This window comes from Hemibagrus wyckioides, linkage group LG19 (assembly GCF_019097595.1).
Source record: "Hemibagrus wyckioides isolate EC202008001 linkage group LG19, SWU_Hwy_1.0, whole genome shotgun sequence".
Lineage (NCBI taxonomy): Eukaryota > Metazoa > Chordata > Actinopteri > Siluriformes > Bagridae > Hemibagrus > Hemibagrus wyckioides.
The window spans coordinates 3321528-3339997 of NC_080728.1; the positions used below are offsets into that span (position 1 = coordinate 3321528).

At 38.7% G+C, this 18470-nt stretch overlaps 2 protein-coding genes across 2 annotated transcripts; both read right to left on the bottom strand.

Annotated features, from left to right (window-relative positions):
• Positions 1 to 3145: 3145 nt before the first annotated feature.
• Positions 3146 to 7151, bottom strand: lmod2b (leiomodin 2 (cardiac) b). The gene is made up of 3 exons (XM_058417037.1): positions 6740 to 7151; positions 5010 to 6470; positions 3146 to 4452 (listed from the first exon to the last, which is right to left on the bottom strand). Exons 1-3 carry the CDS (start codon positions 7013 to 7015, stop codon positions 4426 to 4428), a joined length of 1764 nt encoding a protein of 587 aa, XP_058273020.1. The 5' UTR covers positions 7016 to 7151; the 3' UTR covers positions 3146 to 4425.
• Positions 7152 to 8847: 1696 nt separating this feature from the next.
• asb15b (ankyrin repeat and SOCS box containing 15b) lies at positions 8848 to 17261 on the bottom strand. The gene is made up of 9 exons (XM_058417038.1): positions 17082 to 17261; positions 16848 to 16903; positions 16387 to 16518; positions 13189 to 13347; positions 12813 to 13058; positions 12275 to 12446; positions 10407 to 10950; positions 9426 to 9579; positions 8848 to 9334 (listed from the first exon to the last, which is right to left on the bottom strand). Exons 1-9 carry the CDS (start codon positions 17180 to 17182, stop codon positions 9168 to 9170), a joined length of 1731 nt encoding a protein of 576 aa, XP_058273021.1. The 5' UTR covers positions 17183 to 17261; the 3' UTR covers positions 8848 to 9167.
• Between the last annotated feature and the right edge of the window lie 1209 nt (positions 17262 to 18470).

The window sequence follows — 18470 nt, forward strand, 5'->3', positions numbered from 1 at the left end:
TAAATTGGGTAGCTGTGGTTTTACATTTTTTGGATACAATCTGGTTAATTACCCAGACGTCCCTTTCAGTCAGCTTCCTCTTGTGTTGATAGTTAGTCCTGTTGGATGTAGTTGGATGTTGTGGCGGTATCCCGAAATTCTCCTGGATACCGTGGCTCTCTGTACAACACAAAGACTTGCTGTCCTGGTCACAGATGCACCAGTGAGACGCAGACCAACAATGTTATCATTTTCGTGTTATTATGGGCAGTAAGGCGTATTACCTCTTCTTGGTCCCACATTGTTTCCCTGCCACTTATGCTGCATGTGTGTTGCAGAAACGAATGATGTCATAATCGGCTGAAACACATGCACAAGTTACTTTATTTTATGATTTATGACCTGCGTTCACATTTATGGGAATCGTGCCACAGTTCCAGTCCAACTGAATTCTCACCACATCCCGCAGGTAGTCTCGGGTTCGGTACCATGCTGTGCTTCCTGCTCCACGTGACAGCTTTCACATTACCAATTTATCATGCAATCCCTGCTCTGTTTCAGACTAAACTGCAGTGTAAATATCCCCATAAATGATCTGGGATCAACACAAAACCTCTTCTAAGGCTGTGTTTATATTCCATAATGTGTTCTTGTGTTGTTTCACTTATAATGCCTACCATAAAATATCTCCTTATGTGGTTGGGATGATCCGGTGTCCACATACTTTTGGCCATGCAGTTTTGCAGCTACCTTCACCTGGTTCAGGAGATTTTATAGGCTTATTTTCAGTCTGTCTTGTCAATGTTTTAAATAAGCATTAATACATTGGTTCCACTTTCAGGTGTGAATTTTTCCCCCTGGTCAGAGTATACATGACTCAACTCATTAACAAGTCCTAATATAGATGTAGGGGAACAGTAACATGCGTAGTGCCGCTGCTGGAGGATCAGGAGCACGCTGAACACTGCGTACCTCTGAAATGATCCAATATCACATGCTGGAGTTCAGCCCAGACTTCAGTCTACCTAACTCCAACAGAGCCTGATTTTAATAGATCACACACACACACACACTGGTCATGGTGCATAATTAGCATAATTATGTAATCTACCTTCAGGGTCATTGTTTTATTTGATAGGTATAAGTGTAAAAGTCTTTAAAAATTGTTGGATGTTGTTGAAGCTGAATTCTGCCAAAAACAGTAAATAACAGGGTTTAACCTTGATTAAATTTTCCTGTCTATAATATACACCTCTACATTAAGAAATATTAAGTATATGTAGAAAATGGAAATGTGTACAAAGAGTCTAAAATGTTCAACTGGTCCAGTAGAAATATTGGAAATTTATGCACCAGAACAGAAATTATTATGCTAATTGGCAGTTACTGTAACACTGTGGTGCAGTTATTTGCATATGCAGTAGTGTGATAGTGTTTACATTGTACATATCTAATTCTTATTCTTATCTTAAATATCTAATAAGTGGTATTTATTCTCCCCGAATTACAGGAAGAGCATGCAAACTCCACAAACACAGGGTAGTGGCAGGGAACCCCACTTAGGATTGCATTTTCCCAGGAGTGCAGAAAAAGCTAACAGTGACCAGGCCTTTCCTAAAAATCTCCTTGGTCAGAAGGTGCCCAGAATCCAATGGCCACTCTGACAGAACTTCAGAAGTCCTCTGCAGAGATGGAGAACCTGCCAGGACAACCATCTCAGAAAAACTTAATCAATTAGGCCTTTATGGTAGAGTGGCTAAGAACTCCTGAGTAAAAAAAGCAGGCATTAAAAGTTTTCTGAATGCATGAGGAGTAATGTTCTCTGGTTTGATGAAACAAAAATGTTTTTTTTTAGTTGCACTCCAAAAGCTAAATCTTTCCAAGTGCTGCTTATCAACTGGCTGATATCATCTGCACGATGAGGAATGGTGGTGGCAGCATCATGATATGTGGTACTTCATAGCAGAAGGGATGGGAGGCCAGTCAAAATGCATCCAAATTAAGAGTGAACCTTGAAGAAAACCTGCTTCTGAGTGCACACAACCCCAGAGTGGAGTGAAGGAGCCTTTCAGCACAACAAAGACCCACAGCTAAGACGATGTTGAATGTCCTTAAGTGGCTCAGACAAAGCCCATTAAACATCTGTGTAGATAAGAGACACTCACCATCCTTTCTAATACAGTTTGACTTGGAATAATGGATGAAACTGTCCAAATCCAGGTGTGGAAAACTTGTCAAGACTTCTTCAAGGTCCGAAAAAGGGTCTGAATACTTATATAATAATCTGAAAGATATCTAATATCTCAAACAAAAGGAAAAAAAAACTTTTTTTGTTTTAATTCTTTGGATTTAATTCACTTAAATAAAAATATTTGGCTTTGACATTATGGATTATTGTGTGTAGAAAACCTGGAGGTGTTGGAATACTTCTAAACCCACTGTTTACTCTTCTTAGGAAATGAAATGAAAAAGCATTTGCTTCTAGACTATCTATGAGGTGTCTTTCAGTTGAGTCACAATCATGTCCATCTATTCATTTTGTCCTGTAATCTATCCCAGAGGAGGAAACCCCTGACACACAGGGAAAACTTACACACTCCACACACACTAAGCTGAGACGGGAAACGAACCTACAACCCTAGAGTTATGACCTAAATGTGCTAACCCAGACCACCAAATGTTTTCCCCAGACTTATCTACTGGTCCTCTGCTTGAGATACAATGGAGAAAATAAGTTAAAAGTATGTGTTTATAATGTACAGTATCATCTTTCTAGCAGGTGTTACCTATATTACCCTGTGCTGGAAGAGGGATTTAGCAGACAGATCAGATATTAGATTGATATGATTGTTAGTCAGTTAAGTGTTTTGAATGCTTGTTTCCTTTGACCTTTAGCAGCTGTTTGAAAATGTCAAAGCCTGCAGTCTTTTAAGAAAGACATTTGTTTCGAAACTGTATTTGTTCGCGGAACAGAAAAGATTTGATTCAACAAAATACAAAACTAGCATAAGCTACAGGTTTCATTTTATTAAAGGAAGTTATTCTCTGGCCTCAGGAGATGAGTTCTGAAGTTACCTCAGAAACTCTTCACTGAACAGCTGTGGAATGGATTTAAACCCAGGGAAGCTTTCCAAAACACACAAATGCGCGTGGACAGGATTAGGCGTTACTGTGATACTGTTAATTTTAGCAATCATTTGTGGTATAATTTTAGTCAGGGAAGGCTAATCTCCTTTGGGCCAGTTGAAATAAAACACAGGGAACATTTAGAACAATATTCACATGAAAGTGCTGGTCATTCTTGGGCATCGGATTTACTCCGAAACAGATATTACTGTAAAAAAAAACAAGAAGAGAAGGAAAGAAAGTAAATTGACAGGTAAAGGTTTAATTTTCCACATCAAATCAAATATTTACATTTATACAGAGAATAATCCAAAAAAAAAAAGAATAAATCACCCGAGAAATATAAATTACTTTTAGGAACTACAGTATTATTTTGTTTTTTTATCAGTGTATGTAAAGACAAGCCTTCATGCAAAACAATTAAAAACTGTTACTGTTATTCGTGTCAAAATACGAAGGAACTGCAACTATTTATGGTTTCGTCTATTGCTTCCCTTATCCAAAAATATTTGAATCTCATAATAATCGTAAAGTAATTTATAGGATGTCTACTAAGTAGTTAGAACAAAGTATAGTTCAAAAGTCGTACGCAGTGATCTGTGAGAGTAATTGACTCAAAAATGAAGCTTTCCAGAAAATGTTCTTTATCTTAATGGGTTTTTTTTTTTTACTTTAAATGGTTCCTTTTCCATCCACGTATCTATTATTGCTAATAATCTTACTTGCCATAATCTTAAATTATGATTATTTTCTGATTCATTTATTTCAAAACATTCTCCAACAGAAATTTAAAGCTGATGTTCTTGACATAACCTCCATTCATCCTTCATCTTCTATAAACACTTTAAGGTCACAGTGGATCCAGAGCCTGTTGTAGGTATGAGACAGGAATAAACCCTGGATGGGGTGTATGTCTCACACACACTCATTCACACAAAAGGGCAATTTAGCAAACAACCAAATCGCCTAGTGGTATGTTTTTTAGAAGGAAACCAGAGAACCTGGAGATAACCCATGCAGACATCAGGAGTATATTCAAAACTCCATACATACAGTAACCCAGATCAAATCAGGACCAAACCAGGGGCCTTGGAATTAATACAGCTCCAATGGACATTGCAGCATCTGTCTAAAGTTAAATTAACCCTCAACACGGCCCAGTTCACACTTATAGATGTTACAGGATCGTGATGAAGTTTGCACTCCCTTTGCAAATTTATTATAAAGTATTTCGTATGAACATAGTGCTGTGGAAAGGATCCTTGGAGATGACGTGTGGCATCCATCCGACCATCCTATCTTTCTTTCTTTCTTTCTTTCTTACCGAAGGTATTGAGGAACTTCCACCTGTGTAAAGAAAAGTACAGGTCATTATTGGTCATCCTTTTACTCAGTGTGTTTAGTGCAACGTACAATGTGGATGCTGTAGTGTACACACAAGAAAGATTTGTATTTGTTGTGATTACCGTGATTATGTCTTGTTTATTTGGTCTGGTCATCCTGTTGCCCAGCACTGAGCTATTTGACTTATCAGTGTAAGACAGAGTAAATAGAGTCTATTTATAGAAGGTGTGAGTGGTAAATGAGTGGTATTACTTGGGGTCACCAACCTGCTATCTCAGGACAGAGATATAACCAGCACAGGGATATAGTGTAGTTGTTTCCTGTGTATGTTCTAGCACCTTCTAGAACATGTCAATAAAATGAGCTGTGGTGCATACAGCCTGAAGGTAATATTTATATAACACCCACACATACGCACATAATATGTAGGTGCAAGGAAGTATGTCAGGAATGATCAGACACCACTGGAATGCTTCAGCGGTTGATCAACTTTCATTTTTCTGATTTTCCATGTGTGGATGCAGAATTTTTTTGTGTTAGTCTTGTTTTATGATACTCACCCGTTTGAGCGATTTGATGCTGCTTGCTCGGATAGCAGCCATGAGTTCATCATGAGCCGACCGCATCGGCGTCGAGGGTCTGGAACTGTCTCTGTCTGCGATAGGTCTCAGAGCATTTTTCAGCTCCTTGAGGATGCTTTCAGTTCCGTTTTCCTTAGGAACCCTTTTCTTCCCTTTTTTAGACTTACACTTGCCTTTGCCCTGGTCCTGCTGCTTTTTGGCACTTGCTTCTTGAAGTTTGATCACTTCTGCGATCATTCTGGTTGGACCTCTTTTCTCAGTGATGCTCTGGGGTTTGGGAGGAGGTGGTGGTGGAGGGGGTGGAGGGGGTGGAGGGGGTGGAGGAGGTGGGGGAGGTGGTAGAAGAGTTGGTTGAGGATGCCGTTTTATCACATCATTACGTGGCAGCTTTGGAGAGGACCATGGTGAACTCCGAGGAGACCCGTATGGAGAAGAGGTTGGTGTGCTCTTCTGAAGCACACTTGTGCGTGGGTTAATAGGAGTCGAGGCACCTCCTTGCTGCTGACGCAGTTCTTGCATTCTCTTCTGCCTTTGAAAATCTTGATTGCGAGTGAGAATGCTAGTCATGCTCATTCGAGGGCCAGCAAGGTCAAACTGGTAGCCAAGCTTGAGCAGGGTGGTGTTCTCTCTCAACAGTTTCACCATCTCCATCTCTACCTGACCTCCACAGATATGGCGCTGGTTGTGGAAGCGTAGCTCTGTTAGTGTGTTATTGTGTGTAAGCGCTTGCACCAGGGCTAGGATACCCTTTCCTGTGATGTAGTTAGACTCAGTGTTTACATTTATAATGTGACAGTTCTCCTTCAGCATTTTGGCAATTGCAAACGCTACTGGATCATCAGCACGAGTGTTGGCCAGACTAAAAGACCTTACATGCGTGTTGGAGCGCAGGGCTTCTGCAAAGCGGATCAGGTTCTCCTGGGAGATGTTATCAATATTGTTGAGATTGACTTCAGTGGTGTCAGGGTCATCACACAGGATCTTTTCCAGAGCCTCATCCAGGACGGTGGGGTTTCCTGACAACTGGTTTGACTCCTGTGGTGAATTTCTCCTCACAGGGTCTTCTGGCTTGATGCTTGAGTGACCATTGTACATGTTTTGCAGAGGAGGATGTTTCTCCTGAACACTCTCCTTTTTGGGGTTATTTTCTGGCTTTCTTATCTGTTTTTCTTCCTCCTCCTCCTCTTCTTCCTCTTTATCCTCCTCCTCCTCCTCTTCTTCCTCTTCTTCCTCCTCCTCCTCCTCCTCCTCCTCCTCCTCCTCAGTAATTGGCTCCTCTAATTCACTCTTCTCTTCATTATCTTCATCATCATCATCGTTCACACAAACATCCTTTTCCTTCTCATCCTCAGCTTCTTCCTCATCTTCCGATTCCTCGCTGGTGTTTTCTGTCATATTCACTTTTTCATTATTTTCACCAGCCTGGAATCCACAGCAAAACTGGAACACACAATTTAAGTTTTGGACTCTTGATTATATTGAATTTTCTGTTTTTACCTTGAAAAGATTATAAACATCACAGTGTAACAATCATAGTGTTGCAGTGTTTAGCTAATAGTTAGAAAATAGAGATTTTTCTAGAACCTTTTATTATAAAAAAAATAATAAAAATGATATTTAAAAATGCTACATCACAATATTTCTGTCTATATTTTAATGTATTTAACAAATGATCACAGCTGATATAATTGTTCTGACCAGTTACTGACCTGGGGGCTTGACGAACCAATCCTTTCATTTTCAAGAATCTGTTGTGTCTCTTTCTCCCAGTATTTTAAAAGAGCCTCTCGGCTAAATGTACCAGTTGGGGTTTTAACTGTCTGGTCCCTCTGCCTTAGTCCGATAGGGACTTTGTCATCTGGCTCAATATCAGCCAGCTCCTTTTCCAGTTCCTGGAGCTCTTCTGCTGTCAATGAGGCAAGCAGCTCATCTTCATCCAACTCCTCGTACTTGCTCAGCTCCCGGCGGTAGCCAAAGGTGCTCATGGCCTTGTGTGTGGTACAGACCACAGTGTAAATCTGTCCTTTCAGCTCAGACACTAGTGTTAGCGATCACAAGACACTGCTGAGGCACTGCTGGAGCAGATGGACAAGCTTTAAGAACTTGATCAGAGGGGTGCATAACAAAGCCCTGGTCTATGATGCTGTAGCTATTTTTGGAGGTGGGAGTCAACCAGATAGATACGCAAAAAGAATGTGATCTCAGTCAGTGGCTGTACTGAGGCCTTGTCAGCCGATCCTCACAGCATTGTTCAGTCCCAAAATAAGCACAACTCTGTAATGAGGAAAGAGTGTCGAAATAAGCACTGTGCCTTCAAGTTATAGCTTATACATATGTCATGCAGTAAATACTTAACACATTAAATATGTAAATGTTTACCTGTGTTTATATTTGACCAATGAGGCCAGTTTACATTACATCTAAACCTACACATCCCTTAACCCTCGTCTTATGTTTACTCTTGAACTACACTTTAACTGTTTTAACTGTTATAACTAAAATAACTATTTCTGCTGCTATTACTCACTGTCCTTAACCCTGTTTCTTTTTTGCACTCACTGTCTAACACTGTCCTTTTGCACATAGTCAGTGTTATGTGTCTTGTTTGTCTCGTCATCCTCTGCACTTATGTTGTATGTTTAGTTTTAAAGAATTGCACCTTGTAGTATAGTTCAGCGCTATGTTTTGTCCGCGTCACCTGCACTTTGTTTTTGTGTGTAGCTCCTCTGGTCCAGGAGGAATGTTGTTTCATTTCACCATGTACTGCATCAGCTATATATGGTTGAAGTGACAATAAAGCTTCTTTGACTTGACTTTGACTTGACTGTTTGGACCCTTTGGTTCTGTTGGGTCAAATTAACCCAGAATACTATACAGAAATAACAAAAATACATAATAGTCCTAGTACAGACTGTCTTTATCTCAATCCCAAACAATATAGATAACATTTGTGATTAATATTTGCAATTACTAGATCACATATAAAAATGAATTTATAATTTGTGACCTTGGTGGCATAAATGTCGAAAAGAAAATGAAACAGAACAATGTTTCTATTACTGTTTATTACTGTGAACTGATTTATCAAAAATACGTTCTGAACAACAACAGAAACATGAGAAACAAAAGATATCACCTGAATGATGTGTACTCGACCTGCTCTGGTGTTGTGAATAAAGTGATATTTGTATAATATTGTTTAATATTTAATCATTAAATTAAAATTAATTGTAAGTGTTTTTGTAGAAACAAAATATCATAACTCTTTATACGGTTGAGGCCAAAAATTTACCTCATGGCTGAAAATATTCAATTTCAATTTTTCACAAGTCCACACAGTTCATGTTACTGTACATTTCTATTGGCAGATCGATCAAGGATCCTTTATAGCAACTGATTAGACACACAGATTTGTTACAGTCTTCCACTGGGTCAAAAGTACATACTCCAGATTGACTGTCTCTGACACTCTGGATAATTTCAGAAATGACTTTTTAGAACATTGGCCAACTGTTATATTTAGGATTTAGTTCTAAATATAATATAATACCAGCATTAAAAAGGCAGACTGAAATTTGCCGATCATCACCAGCCTGTAGAATGAGTGTTTTCTGTTTTCTGATAATAATTGCACTGTGTATGGAGGAAAACAGGTGAGACTTTTAATCTAATAGGGGTGGGAGTATCGCGTTGTTGAGGTGTTTTTCTGGAAAAAGGGACTGATGGCTGACTGGGTTGCACCAGATCTGTCAGGAGGAGCGAGCTAAAATTCCAGAAAGTATGTGAAAAGCTTGTTGGAGGCTACAAGAAGAGTTTGATTCAAGTTCACAAGTAAACAACACCGAATACTAACAAAAAAATTGTGAGTAAATTAAAGCTGGAATAAATTGGTCTTTTAGCTTTTATTGTGAAATCAACTCTTATGGAGATAAAGGAGATACACTTATTGACTTAAAGGAAAGGATTGGTAACAAAAAGTTTAAATGTTTTTATCCTAGACGTAGACAAACACTACTGAAAATTGAACACAGCATCAGTCAACTTTAACCAGTTTCTGTTTTTAATACATGACATAAAAACAGTCGTAGCACAAAGTAGCTGTCATTCGTTCTACCATCATTCACCCCATATCCCACTTCAACTTTCCATTCGTCCATACAAGTCATACTCCTTATAGATCAGATAGTTCTTTAGCGCAGGAGGGAAGGGAAGTTCACTCATAAATCTGGGGTTGTTTATTCTCCTCAGGCTTACCCTCTTCCTTATAACCAGCCTGCACAGGTGTTGCAGATGCCGTGGGTTGCCTAAATTCACATCAAGAAGGGACAGGCGTTCGTCACATGGTTACTGTACACTGTTACTCAATATGAACACACACATTACAACATGACTTACTGAGAATGTCACAGATCTCAGGCCACTTGTTTTGCGTCTCTAAGATCTTCTGCAGTTTGGGGCAGATGGGAACATGTCTCACGTAGTCCAGGAGAATCCGTACAAGCCGTCCTACCAGGTGCTTCAGCCAGCTCACACTGACGAAATCACAAAACTACCAGACACAGAAGATGTAGCATATTACTGTAGATTTATACTCAGAGCAGTGACTCAGCTTGAACCAGTTGTTGCTATTACTGGTTAAGTGCTCAGGTTTATATTTAAGCATCTGAACAACAAGTGTAAGAGAGTGCTTTCACACTGGCAGTTTAGTCTGAAACACAGCAGGGTCTGTATGCTGAATTGTTCATGTGAAAGATGTCACATGGGCCAGGATACTCAGCGTAGTACTGGACCTAAGACTAGCTGAGTTCAGTTAAACTGGAATTGTGCCGCGATTCCAGGAACAGACCAGCATTTAGATTTAGACCGTAGCAAACATGTACAGTGTGAAAACCACTGTTGTTGTGTAGTGATTGTAGATTTACCAAAACTCTTTTTTTTTGGATCTGCAGACTGTATCTACCTGTGACCCTTGCTATAGGCTACAGCAACAATTTGTGGAAAGCTGTTCTCATTCATTGATCTACAGCATGGTAGCCACATGATAGAGTTTTGCTGTTAAATCCACATGATTTATGCTAATTGTTCTAAATTAGCTTGTTGGTTTTTTGTTTGTTTGTTGGTTTGTTGGTTTTTTTAATCCAACTGTGATAAAAGGGCATCATAATACAATGTAGACTAATCGGCTTTTCAAGTCAAATCAAGATTTACTTAAATTGGCCCATAAAAAGAACTTTTTGGATCTTTGATCATTTAGTGTTTACTGTGTTGGAAAACTGTACAAGAAAATATACCACATAATAATAGTAACTTTATAATAGCAGCTATAGACATTTCTAAATCATGGACATCTTCAGCTGGAGCAGAACCTGAGCTCACCGTCACTTTGCTGAAGCAACTGTCATAGGTTGTTGTGTAGTTATGCGTCTGGATACAGAAGTTGTGCTCACACTGAAAGCAGCTTTCAACGTGATAGCCGTTGTTAAGTATTAAACGCATCATTAGTTCGTCATGGAGACAGTACTGTAGAGCTGTAGGAAACACCGTGTCACTAATAGCTGTGAAGAAGCAGTTCACATTCGCGCCGTGGGCCAGCAAGAGCCGCACAAGCTCATAGTGGCTGGCCCTCACAGCCACGAGGAGGCAGTACAGAGGGTCGAGGTCAGGCTTTGCCCCGGCCTCCAGCAGCATTTCGGCACATGTGACATCACCGTTGCACACTGCAAAATACAACGCTGTCTTCCTCATGTCACCATAGTTGCTGGAAATGTGGTCACCCAAAAGACAGTTGACATCAAAGCCCTTTTCTATAAGATAATTCAAGCAGAAAGCGTGGCCTCCGTCTGCAGCCGAGTGCACCGGACTCATCCCAGACTTGCGGATGGCCTTCTTCGTTGTGATGGGGATCAAAGTTTTCAGAGCTCTGTTGAATTAAAAAGATAGATGCTATGAAAGAATGCTGAGACTGGAGCATGTCTGTATTGATAGATATATCGGTCTTCACACATTTTGCAACGTTAATGAAAAAAATTAATACATAATAATAATAATGTGCAAGTAACAGTTTCTCCAGATTAATGTGCCTCCAGATTGAGTAAATACTGGCAACTATTATGTCCAGTCTAATGCAATGATAACATTAAATGCCTAATACTGTTCAGATCCCCCACCTCTAAATTAGCTCTGACCCACCATCAGTGGTCATGTGAATGAACAAAACTTGGCTGCTCAGAGGTTTTCTGTCCTTGGGCCACTTTTGTTTGGTTCTAACCACTGCATACTGGGAACACCCCATTACGACCTGCTGTTATGGAGATGCTCTGACCCAGTTGCTTACCCATCACAATTTGTCTCTTGTCAAAGTCACTCAGATCCTTACACTTTTTCCTGCTTCCAACAAATCAAGAACTTCAAGAAAGAACTAACCGCTTGGTTGATCCCTAATATATCAAACCTCTGAACACGTGCCACTATAACTAATTAATCAACGTTATACTCTTTACCTGTTAGTGGTTTTAATGGTATAGCTGATGGGTGTAAACTATTAATAACTGAAGTTATAAACTAATAACTAAAATTTAATTAAATTCTTGCTAAATGACAACATAAAATGCATTTTATTCTTAAGGGACTTAAAGACCACTGGCAAATGTACTAACATGGACTAACATGACCTCTTGGTTTATTTTCTGAAAAGAAAAGACGTCTTTATTTAATCACACTCTCTGTTTTGATGTTCTGCAAAAAATCTATCAGCTCAGAAACATTAAAAGAGGAATGTAAACAGGGTTGCCAGGTTTCACCAAAATGTACATCTTAAACAGTCAGAAAATGAACAAAAATACATTAAACTATCCCAAGGCATCTTAGGCATTGAAAAATAGAGGCACATTTGTCTTTTTGTTTCTCACAGTACTTGTGTGGGAAACATGGTCACTTGTTTGTGAACACATTTCTGAATCTGACTCCATAATCCATCTTTCCTTCTCCAAATCCAGCCAATATATCTTATAAAGAAATAGTTCTGTACATCATAGATATCCCTGTCTGCACTAACACTTACTTTTGTGGCCCAAGTTTTTTAAAAGTTGATTAAATTCAATTCTGATTATTACGTTTTAAAACAAGATCTTTGTGGTTGCCAACTATGTTTAAATTAACCCCTTGTCCAAACCATCCAAATTGCTGTAACCTTGGCAGCCCTGACCACTGAGAGGTGCTTGTGCGATGTTTTGTGCTAGGCTCACAGATAATGGCCTTCATATGCAGCACGATGAATGGGAAGCTGAGAGGCGAAACTGGCCACGTTGGGATTTGCACCGTGTCGAAGGAGCAGAAGGATGCAGTCCAGGTTTCCTGAGCCTGTTGCATCATACAACACTGTGTCTCCATTGGTCGCCTGTGCAGTAACATCACCCCCTGGTGGAGATGAAAAGCATGACTTCATAAATCGTTTAATAAATCGAGGATGAAATGATGTATGAGAGATGTATTAGTCATCCATATATGGACTAAAATAAGATAATCTTTTATTTGTCCCACAAAGGGGAAATTTGGTTGCAATGTCATGGCAAAAAAAAAGTGTTGTACTCACGTAAGTGTTTACCTGTTTATTGACTTTGATCTTGCCTTTTGTTTTGTCTGTGTTTGGGTTAAATAAACTATGCTTAACTGCCTCTGCGTCTGTCTCACCTATCACTTTGTGAAAGCTGTGACTAAGAAAAACTGTTTTTTTGTTCTTCTCACCTCTGACACTTTGTTCCAAACATTTCTGCTCCATCTTACCATTTTCAATGAGGATTTCTAAGATGTTAGCATGGCCATGCTCAGCAGTGATTCCCAGTGGTGTGACTCCATGGCCATCTCGAGCTGTAACCTTCCCGCCGTGCCTCAGTAGCAGCATCAGGATATCAGCACAGCCCACTTTGGCTGCCTCGTGAGTGGCCGTCCACTTTTTCAGACACACCTGCTCCACAAACGCACCACCTAATATCAGCGCCAGCACCATGTCATAGGAGCCAACCCTAACCGCTGTGGATGGAGAAACTGGACATGAAGACTCATGGATATGAAATAATAATCTTTTTACACACAATACAAAGAGCCACATCTTAGGGAATTATGGCATATGTATACACATAAATGATAAAGGTTTATTTACCTAGCAGAAGTGGGGACTCGTTCTTGCTGTTGGTGTTGTGTGGGGATGCGCCATGCTGCAGCAGCATCTTCACATTCTCCACAAGTCCAGTCTGAGCAGCGAGAGTCAGCGCCGTCTCACCGTCAGCTGTAACCTCCTCCACGCTCAACTCCTGAGATGCTGATCAAATAAAATGCACATAATCGTTAATGTATCTGATTCATGAACATTCACTTCTGCACTTATCAAAATGTAAGAGTAATCAAGTCTAGTTGATTTTAATTATCTGGTTTACATGCAGCTTCCCATCTCATATAGCATTTTACTTACCTGAGCACATGGACATACCGAGCTCACATGCTGTCTTTCCACATTCACTCAACTGCTGTTTTTACACACCACATTTTAATACTGCCACCAGCCTGCATTTTCCAAATGTAATATGTGTTGTTACTAAACAAGTAGCACTTTTTTTTGACTGTGTCTTGAAATTTGATCAAACTCACCTCAACCAAGTCATTATACAGAGAATATCATCTTATGTAACACACTGAACATCTTGCAGTAACATCATACACAACACAGGGGGCAGCAGAGAGAGCAGTGCTGATGTTCTGGGTGTTCAAAAAACCAATAAAACCGAGACAGATAAATCTACCAATTTATTTTCTTATGCTATGTTTAAAATAGCACACCATCAAACTACTCAATATTTTTGAAGAATATAGCTTAATATTTAAAAATAAATTAATAAATAAATAAATACTACTACTACTACTACTACTACTACTAATAATAATAATAATAATAATAATAATAATTAAATAATAGTCTTATTTGAAAGAAAATCTTTTAGGATTTTAAAACTCCCAAAGCTGCCTCTGTAATTATCAATAACTTTTCAATAATAAGGCATTATTGCCAGAAAAACAAGTAAAACTCTAATGCTATTCTATACTATATCAAAAGTGATCCTACAGAAAAAACTGAAACTCAAACAGGATTTTTTGCACCACACTCTAAAATGTGAAACTTTCTCAATTTGCACTATTCTCTCTTAAACTCTGACACAAAACTGACACCTTCAGCATGCACTCAGATTTCTACAATACCTTCAATAACTGTTCATTTTTAATACACTGTATGTTACTGTACAGATGCACCAATGTAGCACAAGGATTTCATCTTTCATGTCTAAATTGCACATAAGAATTCCAACATAACTTTCATTGTTATTGCTAATTACTATCATGACTATTAAACAAGGCACTGGTGGCTCAGTGGTAGGTTTCTCTCCTACCATGTGGAAGGCCCGGGTGCGATTCCCAGCCAGTGCCCAAACCCCAGCCACTGGATGCAGTGCCGGTCCCAAGCCCGGATAAAAATGGGAGGGTTGCATCAGGAAGGGCATCCGGTATAAAACCTGTGCCAAGTTGTTGTGAGGACCAGTTGGTCTGCTGTGGCAACCCCTCACACGTGTAGGGAGCAGCCAAAAGATCAACAGCTATCATAACTAGTAAACAGGTCTCATAAAGTTTTTGTAAAAATTGGCTTTGAAAAATGTTCAAGCCTCATGATTAAAACTCAGAATGATTCATGGGTTTCTGTAGAAAAAGCGCTAGGAATACATTTTTCATACAAAAGGAACTGCTACAATTATTATTCATAGAAGACCAAAAGGTTCTGCATGTGCAATCTTTTACAAGAAACACTGTGGCTCTTTTATCATAAGTGTCAAGCTATTGAAGTTTCTTCCTTAGACAAGAAGCTGATCTGACATTTATCTGCTGAGAACTGAATATACACACAATGCACACTGCTGAGGAATAATACATATCTTCTCATGAAAAACAAGTCAGTGTTACAGGAAGGAAAATTCTTATCATGCTCAGATAAATGAAGAGTATCATCCAGACCAAACCGGTTTTAATGCACTACTCTATTCACTGATTACTATCTGCTCTTTCATTAGAACGGAAAATGAAATGAACTGCTGCTGCTTCTTATACAACTGCTCCAGTGTAAAGTGTCAGGAATATCCACAATGCATCTGAACCTGCAGCTCTGACGCTGATGGACCAGAACACCGCCAGCGAAGAATATACGCCACTGACCAATTTATTAGGAACCCCTCTATATCCGTTCATCCATATATTTATCTGATAAATCGATCATAAATCAGCAGCTCAGTGCATAAAGGCATGTGGGTATGAGTCAAGAGCATCAGTTAATATTAAGATCGAACATCAGACTGAGAGGAAGAGTGATCTCAGGGACTTTCACCATGGTTGTTAGTGGCTGGTTTGAGAGTTTCAGAAACTGCAGATCTGCTATGATTTCTCAGAAAACTGTCTCTAGAATTTACACTAAAGAATGTTGGGGAAAGAAACACAAAAATAACTAAAAGGAAAAAAAGTAAGCAGTAGTTCTGTGAGATCAGAGAAGAATGAACAGACTTGTTGAAACTGATAGAAATGGTAACTCAAAGAGTAACTCAAATAATCGGTCTTTACACCAGTTTTAGAATGGCGTTCCTAATAATCTGCTCATTGAGTGTATACTGTAGGTCATGTGTGTCATGTGTTTTTTTTTTGGTCACCTGATAGAATCAAAGCAATAGTTTTTCAACATAAGATCAGAAAATATTGTCTTAAAATGACGATTTTTAATCAAATAAAACAGTGAAAACTCCTGGTGTCTGTATATGAAAGACGATTTATTTGCTCCAGCTTTGAGCAATAGCAAACTAGTTTAGGGAGGATTATTTTACAGGTTTAATATCTTTGGGATCAATGTCTCATTTTCTGTATGGATATGAAGGCCATCGAGCAAAAGCTGATATAAAATTGCTGAACTGTGGAATATTAACAGCTGAAATATTTATTCAGAAATGTTTCATGGACAACTGTACATTGACAGCAATGGTCAAGAAAACAGTACATAAAGTAAAAAAGAAAAAAAGGATGCCTGTTTTTTAGACACTTTTTTTTAGAGCTCCAGCAAGTTTGTGCTGTTGTCACTCATCCTGTACAATTACACAGAGTATTATCTGAAAATTATAATCTTTGACCCTTGACCCGGTGGGTTATGCTACAGTGTCATCGATCCTGTATTACTGTACCTACATCACTTGTATTACCTGCATTACCTGAAATTCGATGAGGGTTGTGCCTGTGTGAAATGACCGTAATCTGTAATATTACTGTAATCTCCACTCACCGAGTAAAACAGCTTCCAGTATCTCTACATTTGGCTGAACTGAGGCTCTGTGAAAGGGAAGCCAGCCTCTCCTGTCTGTCTCTGTAAACGCTTTTCTTTGCCCATGTAGTGCTTTCAGAGTATCCAAGTCACCTGGAGCAGATAAACAGCACTTGTTCAGATAAATAGAACTTGTTCTTTGTAGATAGATAGATAGATAGATAGATAGATAGATAGATAGATAGATAGATAGATAGATAGATAGATAGATAGATAGATAGATAGATAGATAGATAGATAGATAGATAGTTTATTCATCCCAATGGGAAATTTACAAATGTATGCTGAATATTTCCTGCGTGCTTGCTTTTGAACATTATTGCTATGAATAAGTGATGTCCAATTAAATAAATAGTTTGTACATTAAGATTGCGTAATCAACACACAGTGTATAGTTTAGAGATGACAGGATTTAGCTGTACCTTGGTCTATAGCTGATAAAATCTTCAGATTTTCATCACTCGCCATTTCCATTGTACTTGAAAGAATAATAATAATAATAATAATAATAATAATAATAATAATAATAATAATAATAATAATAATAATAATAATAATAATAATAATAAAGCAGTGGAGCGGTTAGTTGGAAGCATGCAAAGAAGTACTAGGCATGTGATATGGTTAAGGAGCAGAAAACTCTTTATTTGACACACCTCCATTTTGTACAGAGGGGTAAAGTACTGTCCTGAAGACTTCTCCGGATGGCAAAATCGATAATCTCTGCTTCGACTTCTTCATCCCGTTGCTCTGCCATTGTAACAACAAACAAGCTCACATGTAAACAAACATCAGCTCCAGACGCTGGTGATCTGAAAGCGGCGTGAATTCCTCCTCTACTGTGTAATGTAACAGGATAGGATATGAAGCATGAGAGGATACAGTTCATGCAGAGACACAAACAGCAGGTTATATTTAGACTTGACCCCTATTCCACCAACAGACTTTACACAGAGACCAGGAGCATTAAAACAGATTTTTTTTGCTTCATTTGCACCAAGAAATAAATTCTAGAAACTGATCATAGTATAGAACTTGAAGCCATCATATAAAGGAGGTGATCACTTTGTTTTAAGGAAAGAATTTAATCAGATTTAAATATAATGTCTGAATAAATATTAGGGATCTAACATAAAAGCATTTACATTTACATTTCTGGCATTTGGAGGATGCGCTTATCCAGAGCGACGTACAAAAGTGCTTTAAAGTCTCTATCAATGAATACATTAACACTGGCTCAGTAGGTTTTAGGATACCATCAGCCAAAAACTGAGTTGGTGTTTTATCTATTTTTTTATTTTTACTTTTACAACGTATAACAATACATAAAACATGGAAAAAATAAGAGCTTGTTTGAGTGCTTCAGGAAGAGGTAGGTCTTCAGACGTTGTTTGAAGACAGTCTGTGATTTGGCTGTACGGACATCTAGGGGAAGTTCAGTCCACCATCACAGAAGAGTCTAGATGAATACCTACCTCTTTCCCTGACAGACGGTGGGACCAGACCAGCAGTGCTAGTGGATCTGAGGAAGTGAGGTGCAGGGTGAGGAGTAATAACAGCTCTGAGGTAAGACGGTGCTGGTCCATTCTTGGCTTTGTAGGCAAGCATCAGTGTCCAAGATGAAACGTCCAACAGACATGTGGAGATCCGAGCAGAAGACATGGTACCTGAGGGAGGGAAGGAGAAGCTTCTATGTACAGTGTAGATAGTTATATATGGCTCTATGTTGAATCTTTGTTCTTTGTCTAAAAGAATATATATATATATATATACATATATATATATATATATATATATATATATATATATATATATATATATACATATATATATATTTGTACACTACAATTTACACTAATTAATCTGATTAAAGCCCATTATTGCATTCACGCTGCTCTGGTGCTCTGTGGTAATGTCGCAGCGCTGCCGCTAGGGGGAGACATTGTACTGTAGAACAGCAATATACACTCTAGTCTAGCCCTGAGCAACCCAACTATACTTTTTAAATTATTATTATTATTATTATTATTATTATTATTATTATT